Raw genomic sequence first — 22,562 nt, 5'->3', positions numbered from 1 at the left:
AGATTATTAGACTCGCCTCGATTTACCAAAAGAGAGACATCTGCTAACAATAGTAGATATATATTACAACAGTACGATCCACAAGGTAGTAAGAAAACTTCTTGCTACGAATCACTGCCAACTACTAATTGAACGAGCTTTTAACTAAGTATTCGTCCATCTAGTATCTACTACCAGAAAATCAACCCAACACAAGAGATCCCCATCTCCTTATAGAACGTATTATCACATCACTTTGATTGTCATATATAAATCGTCACTTTTAGTATAATCGTTAATCAAGTTACCGATTGTCAACCTTACAAAACAGTTCAACAAAATCTACTGCTATCAATATTAAAACAAAAATGTACCAGACTCACCCTCAGTACTATCACCTGGGAAACCCTGGCCACAGAGCTACATCTTCATTCAATTACTTGCCGCAGTTCTCTGCTCCAGGTGATTATTATGGACCAGTCCAGCCAGGACAACCGGTCCAAGCTCAACAACAGGCTGCTCACAGACACTCTAGATCGATCTACTCTGCTTTCCAGCCATATCAACAGGCTTACCCATCCATTAACCACTCTGTTAATGCTCCGCAACCAGCAAATGGCCACCACATGAACCCACTCGCAGCTTATGCTTCTCCACCTAAAGAGCCAAAAGAGCAAGTGAACGGTGGTATCAACTCCGTTCTCGAGTACGACTTGAACAACATGGCTACTTTCCTTTCTTGGTGTGCCTTTGGCATGCTCAAGCAACTGAGAAATCCTACTAAGGAGTTCGAGGGATTAGTTGTTTCTGTTCTTTTCGCTACTCGTTTGCCAAAGTCAACAATTGTGATTGCTTTAGAGTATATGAACCAACGTTTCTCATCCAAGAAGGACTTGACAAACTCTATTCTCACTGAACACGAGATCTTTGTCTACTTGGTAGTAGCTCTCATCTTGGCTAACAAGTTCAACGATGACAACACATTCACCAACAAATCTTGGTGCGGAGCAACAGGATTAGAGCTTGCTCTTTTGAACCGCTACGAAAAAGAGTGGTTGGAAGAGTGCAAATGGAGTTTAAATGTTGTGAACTTTGAGTCCAACATACTTACACTCGAAGAGTGCTGGAAGACATGGTTGGAGAAGTATGGAAGTATTTCTTCTCCAGCACAAGCAGAAGCAGCTACTACTGTCTTGCAATCTCCACCATCGAGTGTTTCTCCAGGCTACTATCCAAACTCGTCCCCAATTTACAACCACCAATATTCCTACAAGTCTTATGCCAGTATCCCAACTTCTCCAGTTTACTCAGCAGCTGAGAAGCAATACTACTATCCATCATCATCACCAGTGGTGTCGTCGCCTCCAGAAGCACCTATGCTCTGGTCTCAACAACCACCTCACTTGCATCCAACCAACAATATTTGGAGTTATACGCCAACTGGTAGTATGTATCCACCTTCATCTAACATTGGCAGCGATCCAGCTGTTCAATATGTTGGTAATGTGCAACACCATCCTCTTCATCATCAACCGATTGGTTTTCAAGCGCCTACCAGTGGTGTATTTTTGTCACATCACCCAGGGAACTTCGTGGGATATGCCAACCCATATTTCATGGCCTCTTGTTAAATCTAAATGTTTACATGAAAATAAAATAGAAGCTTAGAAGCTAGATTATAGAGTTCCTTGGTGGTTGCTGAAGTGCTAAATACTTTAACTGTGTTGTGGTTCTTCTACTGTGATCTCAAAGCCACAGAGGATTATAGACCACATTCGTTTGCATTAAATTCTTGAGTTCACAATTGCGTCGTCATCTGATCGTTCTTCATTTGACGGTATTCATTTTCATGGTCGTTTGTCAAACAATCATTGCCAACGATTTACTTTTTTTTTGTTTGAAATACTTTGCTGCTCCTTAATATTACTTGATTGCTGCATCGTTAGAAAATGTCTGCCCCTTGGCAGTCCAAAAATACAAAAACATGGTTGATATTCCTTTCGTTCAAAATACTTTTCTTTTATCATATTCCGTTCCTTTTTTAGCCATTTTTTCCTTAGCAAGGAAAAAATTGCAGGTCATAAAAATTCATGCCCTTTGGCATAGTGAATTGCCCATTGTCTTTATTTTATGAATGTACATGGTACTAAATCATAACACGTTTTGAAGTTATTGTAGTGTAGTGCAAAAGAAGCTTCGTAGATGAAGAAGCTGTGAAGTTCATGTTTACCGTACAAATTTATTTACACTCTATTGATTGCTGATCGGTTGATTTATGCTTTCTATTTTCATACTATACGTTTTATACAATGGGTCGTCGTCATAATAATTCTACAAACACAAAGTAACTTATTGATAGACTCATACAGCCGCTTTACAGCGGTAACGAATTCAAATTAAGCCTTGACTTCGTCATACTCTCCATCTTCTTCTTCTTCATCATCTTCTCTGATAATACCATTTTCAGCATCCAATTCCTTGGCGGCCTTGGCAAAGTCGATGACCTTACGTCTCGTTCTTCTTCCCGTAGTGATGATGTTGGACTCGTCAATCTCGGCCAAGTCGTCTTCATCGGCATCGTCGTTTCCAAGGTTGTCCTCATCGAAATCTCCGTCTTCTTCTTCCTTATCTTCATCATCATCTTCCTTTGTTTCTGTTTCCTTTGGAACATCATCGTCGTACTGTCTTCTTCTTCTCTTCTTGTGCTTTTTCTTGTCACTGTCTTCGCTAGATCTCTTCTTAACGTCTTCCTCAGCAGCATCCTCAGCAGCATCCTCACCATCTTTAGTCTCTACTTCTTCATCAGCTTTGGTTTCTTCTGGCTTTTCTTCCACAACCTCCTCCTTAGCGGTCTCTTCGACCTCAATTGGCTTGTCTTCCTTACTTTCTACGTCGGCCATAGCTTACTTTCTAGTTAATTGCTATCATCCATAAACACGTCTACGGCTCCACAATCAATTAAAGAAATCCCATAGTGTAGAGGGGTCGTGCACTGGCGATATTTCACTTGGTTGGATGGTATGCGGTATGGATAGAAGGTGTAGAAGGAGGCCGTCAAAGGGTGGTATTAGAGGGTTTTGGAGTGGTGTGAAATGAGACGGATGGGTTGTTGTGATTGTGGGTGAAAACTGGAGATTTTAGGGGTTTTTGGTGTAGTTGAAGATGTAGTTGATTTGAATGGTAATAGAGAGTGCCATAGTTAAGAAAATATACTAGGTGCAATAATGCTAAGAGTTAAGAGTTAGTTAAAAGCATAGTTAGGAGTAGCATAGTTAGGAGTTAAGAGTAGACTATTAAGATTAGCATAGTTAAGAGTTAAGTAGAGTTAGCACCATAGTTAAGAGCACCATACTCAAAGACCACATAGTTAAGAGCCGCTGTAGAGAATGAAGAGAACAGAATACAGAGAAGAGCAATAGCAAATACGAAGATGAAGATTCCAATTTCAGGTATGACAGTTGAATATTCAATTCTATTTTATATAGGCCTTTGTTAGGGTGTAGCCCATTGTTATTAGTTGTTTAAGAAAGAAATGTCATTGCATGAATGAAGTCAAAGTATGGAATTTGAATTGGGCATGAATAGAACTTAAGACGGTTGTTGCTTTTCCAATAGTTAAGAAGTGTCAAGTGATTATCATAGTTAAGAATTATTATAGTTAAGAATTATTATAGTTAAGAATTATCATAGTTAAGAGAGCGTCATAGTTCAGAGAGTGTCACAATTAAGAGAGTGTCACAGTTAAGAGAGCGTCATAGTTGAGAATTATCATAGTTAAGAGCGTCATAGTTAAGAGCGTCATAGTTAAGAGCGTCATAGTTAAGGGTTTCATGTCAAGTTCATCATACTTAGAGGAGAGATTACCACCATAGAGAGAGTGTCATATTAAGTACGACATAGCCAGGAGAGTGTCATCATAAACCAGTGCCATAGTTAAGATACATTGCTCCATAGTTAAGCTTATTATACTGTACTACTCACAGTGAAAGAGAAATAGTAAATTTAGACGACTAACAAAATTCACCACTTCAGTTGTAAGTTTCTTCTAAAATAATAGGAAGCCTAATAGAGTATTACATTATGAAATAACTTCCACCAATCGGCCTGGAGCAACCCAATTATCAACCATAACAATTCAGTACTAACCCAACGAATGTTGAAAATAGAATATTCTCTTCTCTTTACTCTCCCACTCTTAGTCTCAGCCAATGTCACCGTCGTACCGCCGTAGAAACACAATTAACACAAACATATGGCATCTCCTAGCGAAGTATAATCATGAAAAGAGACAAATCTCTCAGTAACTTTGATGGTACTACGTCGCTACGCGCCCTACCCTTCTCCCTAGCTTCTACGCACTGTTCCTTAAATTTGTCGCTAACTCTCTCACTGGCTCACATTAAATCTCACTAAACCATCACAGAATTACCGAGCCTCAGAAAACCTCATAAAAAAAACCGTTGCAAGTGAAAAGTTCCAGTCACAATCACTTGTTCATCTACACTTATACACATCATAAACCATAACAACCCCATAAAAATGGTATGTAAAAACTCCCGAGAAACACCACGTTCCCATTAATCATGGAAAATTACTAACATTGTCTCTAGGCTACGAAAATTGCTGTATCGAAAACAACAAAGATGTCGGACTTGATACATTACCGTCTCAAGATATCAACTATAGATAACAGGTACTTCATAGGGTCGTTATTAGCATTTGATAAGCACTTGAACCTCGTTCTTTCAGACACAGAAGAGTCCAGAATAACCAAGAAATCGATTCTGACGTTGAAGAAGAACGCAGCTTCCGATGCCCAGAACGCACATGAACCACCAACGTTTGAGAAGAGATCGTTGGGACTTATAATCTTAAGAGGAGAGCAAATCGTCAGCTTGAGCATCGAAAGCCCTCCTCCTTTAGATCCCAAGAAAAGACTCGGCTTGGAAAAAGGTAGAGGAATATCCAAACCTTTGAAGACTCCAGTAAGTGTCAAAGCAAGAAAGAACCTCACCGCTCCATCGATAAAGAGAACAGGAGGAAGCGGTGGATTCAGACGTCAATAATGTCATTAGAAGATGCCAAGCAGCTCATCGTTCGAGCGTAAATATGTACTATAGTTTAATTCTAGATAGATAACTCATTTAATCTACAAATTACCATATACCAACGAATTTCTATTTGAATGACATTTATTACTAAATTACACTAGAATCATAGGAGCAACAGAGAGCATGACCCTTTCTTATGTATATAAAATAGCTCGATAGCAACTGCTAGTCTTCATATGGCCAATACAGTATGAATGGAGCTTGCGTCCGTAGCATGAATTGAATTCGTTACGACGGTACTTTCTACTGGAGCAACAGTGAAATTGATGAAGCCTCTTCATCGGTACTCTACATCGGGGCTCGCTTAACAGCAGCCGGAGTTGTTCTTGCTCTTCTTCTCTTGTGGAGCTGGGGTCAAAGAAATCGTTGGCCCGCCTGTTGTTGGCTTGTTGGCCGCACCGTCATTGGTGTCCAACTGGTGTTTACTGATCATCTCATAGATATTCTTCAACAACTGATGGAACGACAAGTCCACGTTATCGGAACTTAATGCAGAGGCTTCGGTGAATAACAAGTTATTCTCGTTGGCGAAATTTCTAGCTTCCTCGGTTGGAACCGCTCTGAGATGGTCCAAATCAGACTTATTCCCCACCAATTCAATGACAATATTGGCGTCGGCGTGTTCTTTCAATTCCTTCAACCATCTGGATACTGATTCGTATGTCTCGGTCTTGGCGATATCGTACACGATGAGGGCACCGACTGCTCCTCTATAGTAAGCGCTGGTGATGGCTCTGTATCTCTCTTGTCCGGCGGTATCCCAGATCTGAGCCTTGACTCTCTTTCCATCGATTTCCAACGTTCTTGTGGCGAACTCGACACCGATGGTCGAACGTGATTCCAAGTTGAACTCGTCTCTGGTGAATCGGGACAACAAGTTGGACTTACCGACACCCGAGTCTCCGATCAAAACAATCTTGTATAAGTACTCGTAGTCGTACGAGTAATCGTCTGTGTTATCGGCCATTTTGCGTTATGTGGTGGAGATTTTTGAGTTCTGGTTACTGGGACGCTGTGGAGACGATATAACCGACAATTTGCGCTGGATTTGCTCGACTAACACCTATTCAAACGGGTCTTTGTGGGAACAAGTTGATCTGTCCTTTTTGTTTTTAGTCTGAATCCAGTTTCGTAATTAAAAAACAGTGAGAGAAAAGAAATAGTGAGAGTGTGGGAGTGGGGCAGAGAATTAGTGAGGAAGAGGGTGAGAATTAGTGAGGGAGAGGAGTGAGCAATAGTGAGGAAGAGGTAGAGAATTAGTGAGGGAACGGTGAGGGAACGGTGAGAAAACAGTGAGAGAGTGAATTAGTACGAGGAGTCAATTAGTGAAGGAGAGAAACAAAAATAGTGAGCAAAAACGCGAGTCACAGAAAAAGAAAGGGGTACGAAACGGCGACGACGGGCGACGAGTTAAAGTGGAAGGAGATTAATTGGGCGCGGGAAAAAAAGAAGTTAGTGGGGGATGTGGGTGGAGTTGGTGTGGGGGTGTGATGTGAGTATCTTAGTGAGGGGGTAGTGAGAGGAAAATGTAGTTAGAGTAATAAGAGTAGATGGAGGAATAAGAGTAGTTAGAGGAATAAGAACAGTGAGTGTTATAAGAGTAGTTTAGAGTAATAAGAGTAGTTACAGGAATAGTGTAGTACGGGTTAAAATAGTAAGGTGTGTAGTGAGTGTTATATGTATGCTGTGTAGTCAGAGTACCGAGTGTTAGTTAGTAAATTAATAGTTAACTACGAATTCACAGCTATGTTCCATATCAAGGTTGTGATTGAACAGGCTATAGGACTTATCTTATGACTCCGTAGTAAGGTTAGGTTAATTTAGTTGCCTACAGTGGACTCTTGGCTGTTCGTACATAGTCAACACCTCTTCAGTAACTACATAATCCACCATTGTTTAATTGGACTGAATTTTTTGCAGCGACTCGTCTCTGCGAATGCAAAAGAAACTGGGAACAAGTCAATTGAGTAATAAATACAATTGTGTGGAGCCAGTTACTCGATTTAAGATGTGAGAAAGGAGAATGGAGACGTGAGATGCGAGAGAACAAATGTAAGAAGTGAGAAGTGAGACCAGTTAATCTAGGAAATCACGGGGTCGTTGCTTGCTTGCTATAAAGAAAATGCTTTCAATGAGAATGCTTGATTTACTGTGTGAATTAGCAATGAAGGTGAGCAGGTGGTGTATTGCAGAGTAAGACATTCTTAAATGTAGAGAGCTTCCAGCGAGAGAATGAGCATGGGGAATTTGACATTTGGAGAGGACAATCCTTTAGCGAAATTAACTAGGAGTGAAGGGGGAGAGAAGTTGTGACGTTGTGTAAATAAGAACACTAAGACACCGTGCCATACTACGAGCTCCCCCCACCAAGAAGAGCCTATTGATAGTGACTCTCTACTATCTCCTTGAGACACAAAAAGACACGCTTACACAGACATACAAAAGTACACCGAAAATACAAGTTCTGCATAAAGACAAACAAAACTGCATAAAGAGAATTACCTAGGTATTTCCCAATTGGTAGCGCCGACGAAATTGGAGTACTTCAATTGAGTGGAATCCCAGTTAAATTTCCCAATTCAAGGTAGTATACTGCTCCCAGCTACTTTTCAAAGGAATAATGGAGAATCTGACTAGCGTTTTATAAATTAAATGTGTAAAAGCTTGAGGATATGACCTTAAATATAAGGTCGCATGGTATTTGTTAACGAAAGATCCGCGTTTTGGTAGCAGTCCTGAATAGAAGAGACATTTTCTGTGATAAGTCAAATGCGAACGACATAGTTGCAAACAAGAGCTTTAAGGAGACATTCTTGGGAGGATAAGAAAGTCGCTATTTCATGTTGATGTGGATGTGAAACCAATGGCTAGAAAGTAAGGTTATTCATCGGATAATGATGGCAAATAAGGATGGAATGAGGTTAGAACGCCTTTGCAAGTTTTCAGCTCTGTGGGGCTATAGAAGGGACTTAATGTAAAGGCGCCTCAATGGTAACTCCTTGAAACGGAGTCACTTTCATTCATGGAAGGAGACAATTCCTGAACTATTTAAGAGACCCAATGCCCTCCACCAGCATAAAGTTTATAGTTACTTTTATCTAAACATTGTGTATTTGGATTTATTTCGTTCTCTTATTCTTTAGTATCCAACCACTTGCCAAATTTCCGTATAATTATAAGCAACACGCTATGTCTTCTTCATGACTGGTTTATTCACTACACTCCAAAAGCCTTGGAAGAAGTCAATTTTTATCCCAATGTTTCTGTTTTTTACAGAAACTTATATACCCTTGGTAATTATGAGGAGGTGTATGTAAAATTCGTAACTATCGACTCTGCAATTGAAACTTTTGATGAGCTTGTTATTGGTGCCTACATGCATTCTTCGAATCGATAAAAGTAGATATATCGTAGTTGTACATAATTATGAAGATGATCTTGTTGCTGTAGTAGGCGAACTATCACATAAGAATGATTACAACAGCTACAACTCAAAGATCTATAACGCTAGTGATTTTGCAATTGTACCTCTTGTGGAGATATACGATAAATCAGAATTGACATTGGAACTTTTGTTAGAAAAAGCTAAGAAGCAAATGGGTGACCGTTTTCCACACTTTATGAGAGAGATACGTTGCGGTAGCTCAGAATAAATCATTGCAAATCCAGCTGTATAATTGCAAGATGGTTCTTATCAGGTTCTTATTCAGGTACTTATATAGTTAGTAGTAATGAAATATATTATTTGTTGATAGTTCCAAATTATGTAGTCCAAAAGCCAGTAAAAGAGAAGATTGCTTAAAAACCAATGAATTCTTTGTCTGGAGAGGAATAATGTCAGAGATAAGCGAGTTTCATGGAATGCAACGTGTAGTATACCCTGATTAATTCCAATTCTATTTGAACAGCTCTATATCAGGAATAAATAGTCTTAAATTCATTATATATGTTTCTTACCCTTTTGTTTAAGTGTGTTGTTTGAGCCAGTAAAGGAGGAAGTCAATTCACTTCCATGACGTAAGAGAACGTCTGTAGGCACTATCGAGTCAGTCTTCATGGCTGAAATATTGGGGAAGAGAAATACCTTGCAATACAAGTACTGATATGAAATTGCAATACAGTTTATTTTATCTCGCTTCCAATAAATAGTAACTGAAACAAGGGTGTAGAGAAATTTGGCCCAAGAGTACAAGTCCGGTAAAAATCACTAGGTAAGTCATCATTTTTCCGATTGGTCTTGGACAGAACATCGGACAATCAAGTTGATACCCGTTAGGGGGTTATTTTGGAGCCGTTCGCATCAGAGGCCTATTCGGCTAATTGACTATTGACTGATACATGTTATATGAATAATATCGTAAGTGTATCTTATGTGTATTTTATGTGTAGAATACATGCAAGCAGCAACCTTTCTATAAGAATATTGCACATTAATTATGTCTATGAAATACATTTTATAGTGAATTGTTAGTCTCTGGTTGGTTCTGTTAGCATCCTGTTGTTGCCATGTGCATTGACATCTTACCCTGCAGAAGAGTTACATTATCAGATATGTACTATATGTTGCAAATATCAAGCCAAGATGAAATACGCCATACCTGGCACGGAGACCACAGCATTGTACATAGATAGAAGAGCTGCTGGTCTACTATTACTTCCAAGTTTATCCATCTACGACGCACTAAGTTTTATATAAATTTCTGTTACTCTCTGATACTCTCCGTAAGACCTTCCAATGTAATGGGTGCAAGATCCATAAAATTATGTGCAAATACTTTGTAGTAGTTCCAGAATCGTGCTATACATATCGTGGGCTGATAGTCATGGAAAGTCTTGGCTATGTAAGTAATTCTGAATATCTTGGCACCCTTGTTCGTGAAACAGGCATGTACAATTAATTTCTTAGTTATAATTATATTTATTCATATGGTAACATTTATGCGTATATGCTCTCTTCCGAGAGTAAAAGTATGACGATATGATATCGACAGTATAGGAAATATTATTTTATGTAGTATGCCTTTGACTGTGATATTATTGATCGGCTCTACTGTTATGACGTATCTTGGTAGTCCAGAGCATTATTGGCCAATTTTAATGAGATACTAGTCTAGTCATATCTACATATATTCCGTTCACATTCGAGGTTTGGCGATCTCTCTACACTTTGTAAACAATCCATGGTACAGTGGCTCCATAGGAGCCAGTCTAAATTATATATTATTTTGTAATAGTAACAAAGCCTTGTCCGTAAGGCTAAAATCCAATATGCGAAATCAAAAAAAATCCCTATAACCCAAGGGGAGAAGATGCTTAAAGCCCTAATCAGTAATGAGTTGGACTAGTTGCCGCTCAAACCCATCTTTGCCATGATGTCGAAGTCATCACGTAAAAGCCCGCTTTCACTAAGACTGGAGAAATCAACATCAACTTCTATTCCTTCATTGAGTCCAAAGCCATTTACATCTGTAGCCGGAGAGTCTCCGTTCTTCACCATTCTCGGATAGTTCTCTGGTTTAATATAGTTCTTGAAGAACGATTTGATAGGAACTTCATTCAATCCAATAACCTTATTGAACTCCTGTCTTGTTTCCTCCACATTGGTAATCGAGTTTCTCCATGCACGAACATCGTTAATAGGGAACTTCTCCTTAGCTATAGGCTCATAAACAATGTACCTATAAAGTAGACCAACACGGATTTGTAAGAACGTAATAATTCTAATCAAGTATGATGACATACTCTTCAATTGAGGGATAATAGGAGCATATACTTCCCAAGGAAGTACATTGTTGATAGGGTTGTCCAACTCACTGAGGAAGATGTCCACATCTTTGTTAAGTGCAAACACATCCAACATAAGAGGGCTATCGAAGTCTCTCAAAAAGAAGAACTTAACTTGGGGGAAAATGGCAAAAAGAGCCTTCTTCAACACCTTATAGAATAAATATAATACCTTCTCCAATGGATCTGAAGAAGCAGTGATCATTGACAATCTTGAGGGAAAGAAACGAACCCAGCGGTAGATCATGTCAAAGAGTAACTCCTGTTGCATGTCAAGATCAGAGAAATTTTCAAGAATACGGGGAATGTAGTTGTTGATCGTGTCATTGGTGTAGTCTGTAAGGTCTTTAACCTTAAGACTGATGAACTGAAGAGTCTTAATAGGTGGGAGGTTGTTGTTAATGGTATATTCCTTCATTTGGTTAATTACTGGTCTGACCAATGCTCCATATTCATTTAGCACTGATTGGAACTCATGGAGAAAGCTGGGGTCGTAACCTGGCATGTAAATAGATCTTGCTATATTATTCATAAGCTTCAAATGCACATGTATTATAATAGGTACTATCCCGCTTTTCTTTATCGATGTGCTAAGATTGTAAGATAAGATACTAAAGAGACCGTCTCTAAAGCAATTGGACGAGTTGAGGGTGGCTTCAGGGTCGTAAATCGACATTAAGCTGAGAATGTATGACACACTGGCACACAAGTCTGGCTCCTCGTTCCTATTAAGCAAGTAACGTAAATCTTTTATCACCTTCGCATAGTGCTTAATCGACTTAACAAGGGCAACATTCTTGAGCTTTGTCTTATCCAACAATACAGAAAGCTTGTCAGACAGCTTCGTGTTTTGAGCAAGTGCTACTTCGTCAATCTGCGGCGTACCGAGGGGAATGTACTTTCGGTAAGTAGGGCAGTTCAAGAAGCAGTTTGAGATGAGGTAGTTGGTTGTTAAGTTGAGCAAACAACTCATCATTATCTCTGATTTGTACGAGCGGTAGATAAATGAGTTCAACCACACATAATACAAACTTCTAATCGTGGGCAAGGGACAAGTACCGTTATCGATGGAAGGACCGAGCACTTTAAGAGTTTCCATGAGCTTTAATTGGTAGTTTGGTGATTCCCTAGCCTTCACCGTGAAAGTTACAGGCATGTGAATCGCATTAGGCAAAGAAGGAGCTAGCGGAGCCGGAGTTAGTCCTGACGGAACAGCTGGAGTCCCGTTAGTGAAAACAAGGTTGTCCGAGTTGAAAAGAGAACTCAGGAAGTCGTCAGGGTTGTCGAGATACATCGCATTAGAAGACGTGAAGTCCATAGCATCTGGATAGAACTCCTTGTTGCTTGTGAAAATGTCCGCAGGAGCGACTTGATGCTGAAGTGGTTGGTTAAAGTCTGGGAGCATTGCATTAAGACTGTGGTCGTCAATAGAATACACTGGGTAGATGATAGGTTCTTCTCCTTCGGTGATGTTGTTATTAAGCAAGTTATCGAAGTTTTGGGTAATGGACAGATGCTGGAAGTTCAACATGTTGTTTAACGAGTCCGAATTATACTGCTGTTGGAGTTGCTGTTGTTGAAGCTGTTGTTGTTCTTGCTGTTCTTGCAGAATGGGTTTATGTGGCTCACTAGGACCAGCAAATGAAGCAGGCTTCGTCGGTACCACCACCGACAGTGCCTTAGGGTTGATATTAGAAGCGTTACTCAAGGAGTAAGCCTTTTGCTTGGATTTGGTTCTATTTAAGGTGGTTCCATTAGATGATACTGACGAGGACGAAGTGGAAGTAGCAGCTGTAGAATGACCACTATTAGCGCCAGAAATCGAAGTAGACGTTGATGAAAGACCATCTTTTTCAGGGTTACTCACGGAAGTAGTGAGTTCATCGAACTCTTGGGCTAGTTTGGCTTGTCTGAGGTCGTTGAGTCTCTCTTCGGAGTAGTCCAAATATCCACATTTCACCTTGTGCTTAATACAGTTTGTACAAGCCGGTAAGTCTTCGGAGCATTTGACTCTTCTCTTCTTACAGTTGGGGCATCCGAGTTTGGAGTTCTTGTGTTTCTTACGACGGATAAGCTGCTTCTCAGCAGCGGATATGTGATGGGAATGCAGCGATGGACCGGATGAAGATGAGGTGTTGAGCACGTTAGTGGTGGAACCCGAGTTGTTGGAGTTTGCGTCGTCGTTTGCATTAGAAGATATGGTGTTGGGAATACTGTTACTAAAGGGAGAGTTATTCGAGGAGTTAGGCGACGTTGACGACGGGTTATTGGCGGGCAGCGAGTCGTTGCCCGAGTCGAACAGAGAAGGCGACGGCATGGGTGTGATTTAAAGTATGATCCACGGTGGGTTTTCTGGTCAAGGTATGGTTGCTCAACGAGTCTTTTTGGGATGATTTATGAGTCAGATGGAGTCTTTAGAAAACTCTTGGAGACGATGGCAGCCAAGATTAGACTAGGAACGGAACGATAGTAGGGCTTTGAAGCGGAATTCGTGGTGGAGAAAATGGTCTTTCTGGTAGTAAAGATCTTCGAGTCGGAGTTCAGAGCCGTCTCCAATTATATATATATATATATCTCAAATAAGTCTATATCGTGGAAGATATAAAGACTTAGATATATATGACGTACGCCAATCAATAATATTCACCAGAAAGCAAATAAAATAGCAAAAGATAACCTAACAAATATAATATAAAAATTATCCAGATTCCAAATATATTAAATATGGCAAATATCCAGAATTTTAACAATACCCACAAGGACAAAAATATATCTGACGTAAAAGCTAAGTATCACCAATTCTCTCCAACAAAGCCTCCAGAAATTATTCGGCTTAGTGCAACTAAACAACCGGATGTAGACAAGATGATGAAGGCAGAAAAAATTTGATAATTTTGATATATTTTTGTGTCGATCAACAGGGAACAGATGCAGATGGAACCAGCAAGCTACGGAATTAAAGGGCCAAGATTGGATGTGCGGAACGGAATCAGAATCAGAGTAGGAACAGGACTCGGAATGGGATTAGTGTATGACAAATAGAATTTAGACGGAAGAGGCAGTGTGCGGACGGCTGAATGGGGGGAAGAAATGATGTCAGGAAGGGATACTGAAGGTAATAAAGAAGGGATAATAAAGAAGAAGGGAACGATGATTTGGATTTGTTGGTAATAAATGTCACCCGATGACGACTATATTGAAACGTAGTGGTGTATGACGTAGTTGAACCAAAGGGTACAGTAGGTAACTTTGGTATGGTGATGTACTATAATACGGGTTTAGCGAAGGATGCTTAAGGACAGGAGGATAACGATGACAAAGTACAAAACGATTACCACCGACGCACAATGAACAGCCCAGTAAATTGCTTATTCCAGACCGAAGCCGGTTGCAGATGTCAGAGGACAACCCCATATCTATATATACATGAGATCGGATGAAACAAGATAATTCTACAAATCCTTCATCGTCTTGTGTTACATCAATAACTCGCATGCACCCACACCAAGAATCGAGAAAACTCACTCCTTCTCTCCCTATATCGTTGAATCATGAAGCGCATTACTACTATCAAACCGACATGGACGACAGGATCAGTATGCAACGATCAGCTGTAAGGCAGAGTTGAATAGGAGTCCAAGGCATTCTTGCAAGCGGCAACGGCGTCTGGTGAATAATAATCATCATGACATGAAATAATAATTAATATTTAATTTTTAATCCCAATTTTAAGATATTAAACTAATCAGATCCACGTTATTCTCAATGGGGCCGGCCAAGATGTGGTTGTCCACAATTACCAGTAAAAGCACTGATATGGGCCACCACCTGCGATTACTGGCTTTTGACGACGTACCACGGAGCCTTGACCACAGATGGTGATATTAGACATTTGTGCCCTTGCAAGGCACACGGAATTAATGTCAAGAAGCGGAATACCAACGGAATAGCCACCTCGTTCGGTTATGCCACAAACGCAGCTCAGGTTAAATGGGTGATGCTGTAGAATGTAAGCTGGGGAATTAGAGGAGAGATACAAGGAGTAGAGAAAGTTTCACCGAGAGACAATAGAGAGCACAATTTCGCATCGGCCATAAGAGAATGTTACTGCTAAATACAGTCAACTGTTCCCTTCGGTATGGTTTCATGCATTGATGGTTATGATGTAATCGCCTTCTTTCGTTGACGCCGTAGACATTCCCTCGATATCTTTATTTTTGGTAAATCTAACTCCACATGATTAACTATTTGTTATATTATGTGATCGCCCATCGACCCCATGTTTTCTATGCGGCGACTATCGCAATGGAAACTCCACAACATTCTCTAATGACATAGGTTTTGACGGTCTCTCGAATAAATATTTATTATTAGAGTGATCCACAATAAACTACCAACGTAACCGACGCCGAAGTTGAAAGCTTAAACAGGAAAATACCGTAAAACTCGCATACATATGATTCCTGTACTAAGCCATCAATTGGAAATTATTAGTAATTTAGTCAATTTAGTATTGCCAACTTAAAGGAAGCAGATTAAGAGTCGGTGCATATTGATGAGTACTCGATGTTTAACGAGAATATTTACCACAGCAAGAAATGTAAGATTAGTTGTAGAAGACAATTGAAATAAAAATGATCCAAACGAGTTAAAGCTTAATTGCTGTTTGTAGTTATTCGAATATTCCAATACGTCAATTGCTTATCTTAGATGATTTGTTCAATGTGGTTTACGTCGTTTCCACTATGTCTATTGTTTTCCATTTACCAATTCATAATCTAATCTTGTCATTATTTTACCATGTTTACGAACCGGGGCTTCTATTTGCTTGAACATTGCCGAATGCCTCAAAAGCTTTCAACCGAAAGATAACGACTATTGAATTGATACAGCACTCTAATTTTAACTCCAGTGTTGATTTTCTTCTCTATAAGGCATTATATCTCTTGATTATAAAGCTTCTAATTCTCATTGGTAGATCCTATCGTAAACACTATGCGCAATACAACCCCGTACAAAATATTGATATCAAAACAATTATTTTTATCCCTTTTAACACTTGTTACGCCTGGAAGCACTTAACACCACTGCTTCCTCAACTGTGTACAGTATTATTCAGATGAATGTCGCACATCTCTCCAGAAAATGGCCACTTCATATCCATAATATTGAGACTCCCATGTCAACCAAAAATGACCCTTCTGTAGTAAATCAATTAATCAATGAGCGCGACATTGAGTAAGATTCAGTTATGATGGGTTTGAGCTACGACAAGCAGTATTACTCTTTGTGTGTCCGCAAAACCGGTTGATATAATCTGATATCACGAAGTCTATCTAGCTAAAGCATAACAAAAATCGGATATCTGTAACAATTGAATGGTGCTATTCACAGGTTCAGTCCCATTCAATGTCGCACCTATTGGATAGTTTAATTGATACCAAACCTAAATATTTACTATCTACAGTGGCCAAAATATTAACATTACGGTAAGGGAATTTATTTGAGAATGGAGCGACATTCATGTGAATAATACTGTACTTTTACCTCCACGATACGGCGGTTGCACTTCCTTAAGGAGATTAGAACCCCATGCTGGTTTCCGTTTCTGGAAGGGCAATATGTGAGTTTACACAGGACCTCTGCATGTCTGACTTAGAGGACGCCGATCTTTAGATAAGCAGAATAGAGAGGGGACCACTGTAGAAATATGAGTGATAGTCTTTCTTCGGCGTTCTTGTGGATGTCAAGTGTGTCATTTTCATAGTTGCGTCCCCTCTTGTTTTGGAACCAAATAAACCCCTATTGGCAGGCGGAGAAATATATTTCCCTCCGTAATTTCGTCATGCTGGGAGGCTATCTTTGCGTTTTTAATGAGTACGGGAGACTGCCTCCAGTGAGTAAGGGATGTAATCACAAAATATGTCATCGGTGCCCGTAAATTTCATACTCTGAGTTATTTCCTGTAACGGTGGTTCCTTCGTAGAAACTGTCTCCAGGTTGGTAGTAGTGTTACTGAGAGTCTAAATTCGATAATTAACTAATGATTTTAGTGGAATAAAACAACTGAGAAAGTGTCTCTAAATTTATTATTGCACCCTGTCAGAGAATAATAATTCTATATAACGTTGAGCTTAGCCAAGTTAAAGGATGTAGCAATAAAAAGAACCTGCCCTTTGTTTATGCTCTACATTATGCATGTAGAGAAAACCTTCGTTTAAAGCTACTGAAACAAAACCCACTAGGATCTACCCTATTGTCTATCCGGAATCGTATCGGTTTCTTTTCATTGTGCTTATTGTAATTGTATTCCAATAAAAATAGGTGACCTCACAGTAAATGAATATTAGTGGTCATGTTTTGCCCAAAAATTCCCTTATTACCATTTACAGGGACCTCTTCTGGGTTGCAACTGTAATTGGTTTGCTTTTATAATTGCAAATTACCGTAAAAGAAAGTAAGTGGTAAATATTAGTCAGAGAAAGAAAGAGGGATAATTGAATAAGAAGAGAGATCATTATGATATTCTATACAATAGAAGAAATTAATTAACTAAGTAACTCGAATTATTCTAGTATGATAGCAATATTGATTTCTACAATACTGATCCATAAATTACTTTTATTACCCAAATATTATACAATTCTAAAGATTAAAATAACGTACGTTTAAATCGTCATAGAAATTGTCCACTTCACTAGTTGTCTTATTGTCGTTGGCATCGTGTAATAACTCTGGTGAATCTCTAGTTCCAGATTTCGATGCTGCCTTTTTTTTAGCACTTTTATGATGCTTTTGCTTAAGTTCGGGTTTATTTGCTTGATGGAGAGCAGTTGATGAAGATTCATAATCAAAGTTCAGCGAAGATGCTGTTGCCACAGTGTAATGATCCAAATACTTGCTGAGTTTTTGGTTTCTTAAGTTGTAAAAGTTTTCAATCAAGTTGTAGATCTGGGTACTTGTAAACAAATTTTGAAGTCTACGCTTAAAAGGATTAGTATTCATTTCCATAATGATATTGAGAGGGTCTCTGTCTCGCTTCATTAACCCAGTATCCGACTTGAGGTCGATCTCTATGAGGGAACCATTAATGGAATTAAGTGAACGGACTATGTCATCATCTTCGGCACTTTTGAATAGTTCCTCGTAGTCCTTGGATATTCGAGTAGCTAGAACCTTGGAGAAACTATCATCAAAGATAGTATAATAAGTAACCGGAGTCCATGGATTGGCGGAACCGCCGGGAGATGAAGGATTCCCCTGAGGAGCTGATGGACTAGTAACACTCTCTTGTGGGGAGCCTGATGCTGAGGACGAAGAGAAGGAAGCATTCGATGTATGGGTTGAATGCGTCGAACTTCCATATTCATTGATGGCACTGACGTCAGCTCCGAATAACGGCCTTCTTAAATTTCTATCCAGCTGAGAGTCGATGACCTCTAAATTCTGTTCTTCTTGAGTTCCTTCTACATCCAATTTCGATAAATTATGCATGTGGAACCTTATGATAGGGTCAACATTTGTCGATGTCAAGATAGACTTGGAAATTTTGCTGGAGTTGTTAGATAAGAAATGCTGGTAATGGCTCTGATTATTATAGTATAAACTATTTCCATTGAACCTGTAGTGTAAGTTGTGCAACACTGCATTAGTCTTGGTGAAGCTGACAACCTTAGGAAAATGAAGGTAGTGGTAGAATCGTATCTGTGTTCTATTAAATGATTTAATCATTACCTCATTGATATTATTTTGGATAACTTGTGGGGACAACTCCTGCTTAAGCCTTTGGTCCCCAAACATCATCAGTAGGATGTTACTCCTTTTACGAAAGAAAGATGCCACTCTGATACAGTATACTTCTATAATACGTAACTCTTGAAAGAGGGGATTTTGTTGAGCTTCTGTCATGTCGCTGTAATGGTCTTTGTAATCCAGGGTGTTGTCGAACCAGATAGACAATCCTCCACTAAAACTCTGAAGGAAATAGAACATCACCGCAGGAAATATATGATCTAGAATCTTGGTTAATGCTCGAAACAAATGCATGAGTGTTCTTTCAATGGGGTCCGATAAGTAAGTGAGGATATGCATTTTAGATGGTAGTATGATCAACCATTGCCGTAATAATTTGTATAATATAATGGGATATTGGTCCATGTGGACTGTATTATGTGACTGAATTACCTCAAGTAATTGCTCAGTGTATGCTTGTAAATGATTGAAGTGAAAGACTACGATCGACGGAGGCTGTTGGCCATATTCCTTTTGTTGTTGCAAGATCAGCTTGAAGCGTAACATCATATCCTTGTATTCCAGTAGTAATGCAGGGTCGTAAGTGGGGAAGTACATGGATTTGAATGCAAAAATGAAGAAATTTATAATCCAGGAGACATCGTTCAAGGTATATGTTAGCTGTTCCTTCCTCTTAAGCAAATGAATAGGCAGGTTGATGTTAGATAATAAGTCATTAAAGAGGCCTACTACACCTTTCGAGAAGGTAACGCAATGGTACAAATCCGAATACTCGTAAATAGAGATCTTGTTCAATATTGACAGTGAAATGATGGCTATGGTTATGTTGTAGTCTTTCGAGGCTAATAAAATCCGTAATCTATGAATGGCCAAGCCATAGTACTTGTAGGACTTGGTCATAAGGATTTTTCTGAACTTATGGTAACCTTCTATAGCCTCTGGAGTGCTTGAGCCGAAGTTTTTGAATGCTTTAAAGCTATTACATCGTATGTAATATGCTGCTAGAGCTAGAAGGGTATTGATAAGAAGACCTGAAGTCGAATCCAACGTCTTAAGAGTAGTCCGACGGAATAGCTCCTTCTCCACGCTATCCATGGACGGAGCATATTTATTGTCTCCGAAAACTGATAATGTCAGTGACCAAGAAGAAACCGATTCCCCCGTAGACGTAGACGTGTAAGGACTTTCGTCGGAAGCAGCAGTATATCTGTTTATGTGGACGTAGTTGAGAGGAGCGAATGAACTCTGTAGGTATAGGGCATATGGTAGAGCATTCTGCGGCCCATTTGTGGTATCAAACGACGGTTTATATGTGGACATGGTCTGGCATAGTTATGGATGTGATAACCACGAAATGATGAACCTGGTGGCACTAGAATGGTGGAATCGAATATAATGACTGGTCTGTAATGGAATTTTGGGGTTTTAGCCGTACCCTAACTTGTTAGGCGGTAGCACACTTCCAATCGGTGGAAAATGCCTATATTAGTATAGTGAGAGGGGCGATTTGGAGGATGACTCGTACTGGGGAAATTAGATTAAGAATTCCAGTCACGGTAGATATTGTATTAGATTGTTCAGAACCTGGGTTCCTGGCGATATAACAGTATTAGTTGGTAATAACTTTAAGGTCAGGATTGGCAAAGAGCTTTAAAGAAATAGATATTCACTGCTTGATGCAAAGTCGCTAGACAACGGCCGACAAGACGTACAAGCAAACGGCACCAAAGAATTTTGTCCGAGCTACGAGATTATAAGGCGGTATCGGTATGAGGCAGCACTGCTAATCTTTTTCCTATGACAACGACTAGAGACTATGTCCAGTTCATATACTCCGAGGTTATATGGTAATAAGAGTATCATATACCAACTAACTGAGGCACTCCGAATGGTAGGAGATGCAATAATAAACCAGATAATTATGCTAATATAAATAATAAACATTCAACAATGGCATTTTTAACATTTAGCAGACAAAATAATGATAAAATATCATAGTCATAGGAATAATATATGAGGAAAATAATAAAATTAAACAGTAACAATAGTAAGAGGAATAATAATATTGCCAGTAAAAATATTCATGTTAATTAGAGTATTTTTTCGATACCACCAGGAACTGACAAGCACTAGCTCCCAACCGGAGGTTGGATCTTGTGCGATATATGGCAATTTGACACAAGAACTGGGGGCCAGCAGTGGTTAGGTACGGGTTCTTTGTTTGTTAGCTGCGCAATGAAAGCTTGGAACATGAGCCTGACGTCAATACCAAGCACGTAGTTATAGTTGTCGCTAGGTGTAATTTCAAATGAGTATCTGCAAGGGAACGAATGATGGCATGCACGGCGTGAAATTAGGTTAGGATTTAGTGCGAATGTAACAGGCACATGCAACCAGGCATAAAGTCGTGAACAGTGCTCCAGCTGCTGCTGATTGTTAGCATCAGTGTCCAAGTAGTCGCGATAGTCCAGCGGATAGCATCCGGAATAATCGTGGACTGTAGCCGATACACCCGACGGTGAAGGGAATAATGAGATAGTACTGCAAGGGAGCGTTGTAGAACCTCGGGGCCTCGGTGAGCAACAGCGACGGTGCAAAAAGTTGTGAAGAATGTGATAGACAGCTGCAACAACCTGAAACGTCACTGTCACAACGAGAGGGCTTACCACGGCTAAAGTCCAAAATACAACTTTAGTTCCAAATTGGGATTTGTTGAAGTCTTGTTCTTATTCTGGTGAAAGGAGAGGCTTTAAGGGCTATTCATACCTGCAGTTGATCCGAGAGGAGGAGGAAGATCACATCTATGGCCATAGTATCGTAATTCATGTTGACATCTTGCCGTTGGCGTCACCCATTCGTAATTTTCAGTTGCACCCTTTGCCTGTCCCAAATTTTATCTATTCTCCCGTATTATCATAATAATACTGAAAATATTCTGACACAGAAGAAATAGAAAACGAAGCCCTCTCCACTGTACGGTGCTGAAATATTCGATACAAGTATCATTGCTGATCTCCATTGCTAGGATATGGACAATACAATTGACCGATTGCTGTAGCAGCTACAAAATATTCTGCTTTGCAGGGGCAGCCCAACGGTATTTTTCACGAAAGAGCAGACCAACCGATACCCATTGAACAGAGACCTTTTCATCTCTATGTGCTGCTGTAATTCTGGGCGTGGATTCAACCCCACTGCTGAGATGTAATGAATGGACCCCATAGTTAAAACTATAAATCATTTCCAATTATGTTCTATCGATGCGCCAATGCCATACCCTATTTTTGACGCCGACTGTCTGTCTAATCTGTGTTGGTTACGAGCACAGATAAGGTTATCTAAAGGTTGCAAACTTCTACATACATATTTTTGGACGTTTTGTATCCACCTTTAGAAACCATTTGAAGACATTAGTGATATTATTATGTTGTGCAAAGTGGGTTAATCGTGTTTACGCCCCGTCGATGTTCCAGTTGTCGAATTGTCCATGGCTGGAGGAGAACTTCATGGGGGATCGTCCCCAACTACAGGAAGTTCGTTGACCAAAAAAATCACAGAGAATATTGGCCTTTTTGGCGATGTGATTGTCGGCCCAAGGAATGATTGTCGTCTGCAAGCAGATCATCAGCGATTGTTCTGCAGATGGTTGGAATGAGTTCTTAGTACTCGGAGTTTGATCTGCAGAGTCCGTTAATTGCGTTCTAACTCATAGAAATCTCGGGTTATCATCTTAAAGATGCCGAATTAGAGCCGGACCAGGTGAGGAAGGTAGGTGCCTTGGGTGGAATTTTCGTATCTTAGATTGTTTGTTCCCTAGAAGTGATTGCTTCCGACGGTGGGTGTCTTTCATTTACGCCGTTCTATAGAACTAAGTAGCAATGTTCTTTTAGGTTCAAAAAGTAAAATACAGAATTATGTAACCTTCTCCCTTATTGT

At 39.7% G+C, this 22,562-nt stretch overlaps 7 protein-coding genes across 7 annotated transcripts; 3 read left to right on the top strand and 4 right to left on the bottom strand. All coding sequences in view use genetic code 12, as the record gives it.

Moving 5' to 3' along the window:
* Positions 1 to 347: 347 nt before the first annotated feature.
* CLG1 (Clg1p) lies at positions 348 to 1,610 on the top strand (the record flags this gene model as incomplete). The annotated part of the gene is made up of 1 exon (XM_064920810.1): positions 348 to 1,610. One exon carries the CDS (start codon positions 348 to 350, stop codon positions 1,608 to 1,610), a length of 1,263 nt encoding a protein of 420 aa, XP_064774497.1.
* Positions 1,611 to 2,141: 531 nt separating this feature from the next.
* On the bottom strand, positions 2,142 to 2,894 carry RJT20DRAFT_128312 (uncharacterized protein). The gene has a single exon (XM_064917251.1). The coding sequence runs from the start codon at positions 2,877 to 2,879 to the stop codon at positions 2,376 to 2,378; it is 504 nt and encodes a 167-aa protein (XP_064774496.1). The 5' UTR covers positions 2,880 to 2,894; the 3' UTR covers positions 2,142 to 2,375.
* Positions 2,895 to 4,451: 1,557 nt separating this feature from the next.
* Positions 4,452 to 5,145, top strand: RJT20DRAFT_128311 (mRNA splicing protein). Its single transcript, XM_064917250.1, has 2 exons — positions 4,452 to 4,521; positions 4,590 to 5,145. Exons 1-2 carry the CDS (start codon positions 4,519 to 4,521, stop codon positions 5,043 to 5,045), a joined length of 459 nt encoding a protein of 152 aa, XP_064774495.1. The 5' UTR covers positions 4,452 to 4,518; the 3' UTR covers positions 5,046 to 5,145.
* Positions 5,146 to 5,153: 8 nt separating this feature from the next.
* YPT31 (Rab family GTPase) lies at positions 5,154 to 6,555 on the bottom strand. The gene has a single exon (XM_064917249.1). It carries the CDS (start codon positions 6,055 to 6,057, stop codon positions 5,395 to 5,397), a length of 663 nt encoding a protein of 220 aa, XP_064774494.1. The 5' UTR covers positions 6,058 to 6,555; the 3' UTR covers positions 5,154 to 5,394.
* Positions 6,556 to 7,225: 670 nt separating this feature from the next.
* Positions 7,226 to 9,966, top strand: RJT20DRAFT_128309 (uncharacterized protein). The gene has a single exon (XM_064917248.1). The coding sequence runs from the start codon at positions 8,444 to 8,446 to the stop codon at positions 8,741 to 8,743; it is 300 nt and encodes a 99-aa protein (XP_064774493.1). The 5' UTR covers positions 7,226 to 8,443; the 3' UTR covers positions 8,744 to 9,966.
* Positions 9,967 to 10,431: 465 nt separating this feature from the next.
* Positions 10,432 to 13,191, bottom strand: ECM22 (Ecm22p; the record flags this gene model as incomplete). The annotated part of the gene is made up of 5 exons (XM_064918800.1): positions 10,432 to 11,643; positions 11,698 to 12,289; positions 12,311 to 12,610; positions 12,644 to 13,093; positions 13,127 to 13,191. The coding sequence occupies 5 exons, from the start codon at positions 13,189 to 13,191 to the stop codon at positions 10,432 to 10,434; spliced, it is 2,619 nt and encodes an 872-aa protein (XP_064774492.1).
* A 4,040-nt stretch (positions 13,192 to 17,231) lies between these two features.
* Positions 17,232 to 19,218, bottom strand: RJT20DRAFT_128305 (uncharacterized protein). The gene has a single exon (XM_064917247.1). It carries the CDS (start codon positions 19,029 to 19,031, stop codon positions 17,520 to 17,522), a length of 1,512 nt encoding a protein of 503 aa, XP_064774491.1. The 5' UTR covers positions 19,032 to 19,218; the 3' UTR covers positions 17,232 to 17,519.
* Between the last annotated feature and the right edge of the window lie 3,344 nt (positions 19,219 to 22,562).

Source organism: Scheffersomyces xylosifermentans (genome assembly GCF_036884685.1).
Source record: "Scheffersomyces xylosifermentans strain CBS 12540 chromosome Unknown RJT20scaffold_4, whole genome shotgun sequence".
Classification (NCBI taxonomy): domain Eukaryota; kingdom Fungi; phylum Ascomycota; class Pichiomycetes; order Serinales; family Debaryomycetaceae; genus Scheffersomyces; species Scheffersomyces xylosifermentans.
The sequence above is the reverse complement of the archived record's forward strand: the minus strand, read 5'-3'. Positions and strand labels throughout refer to the sequence as shown.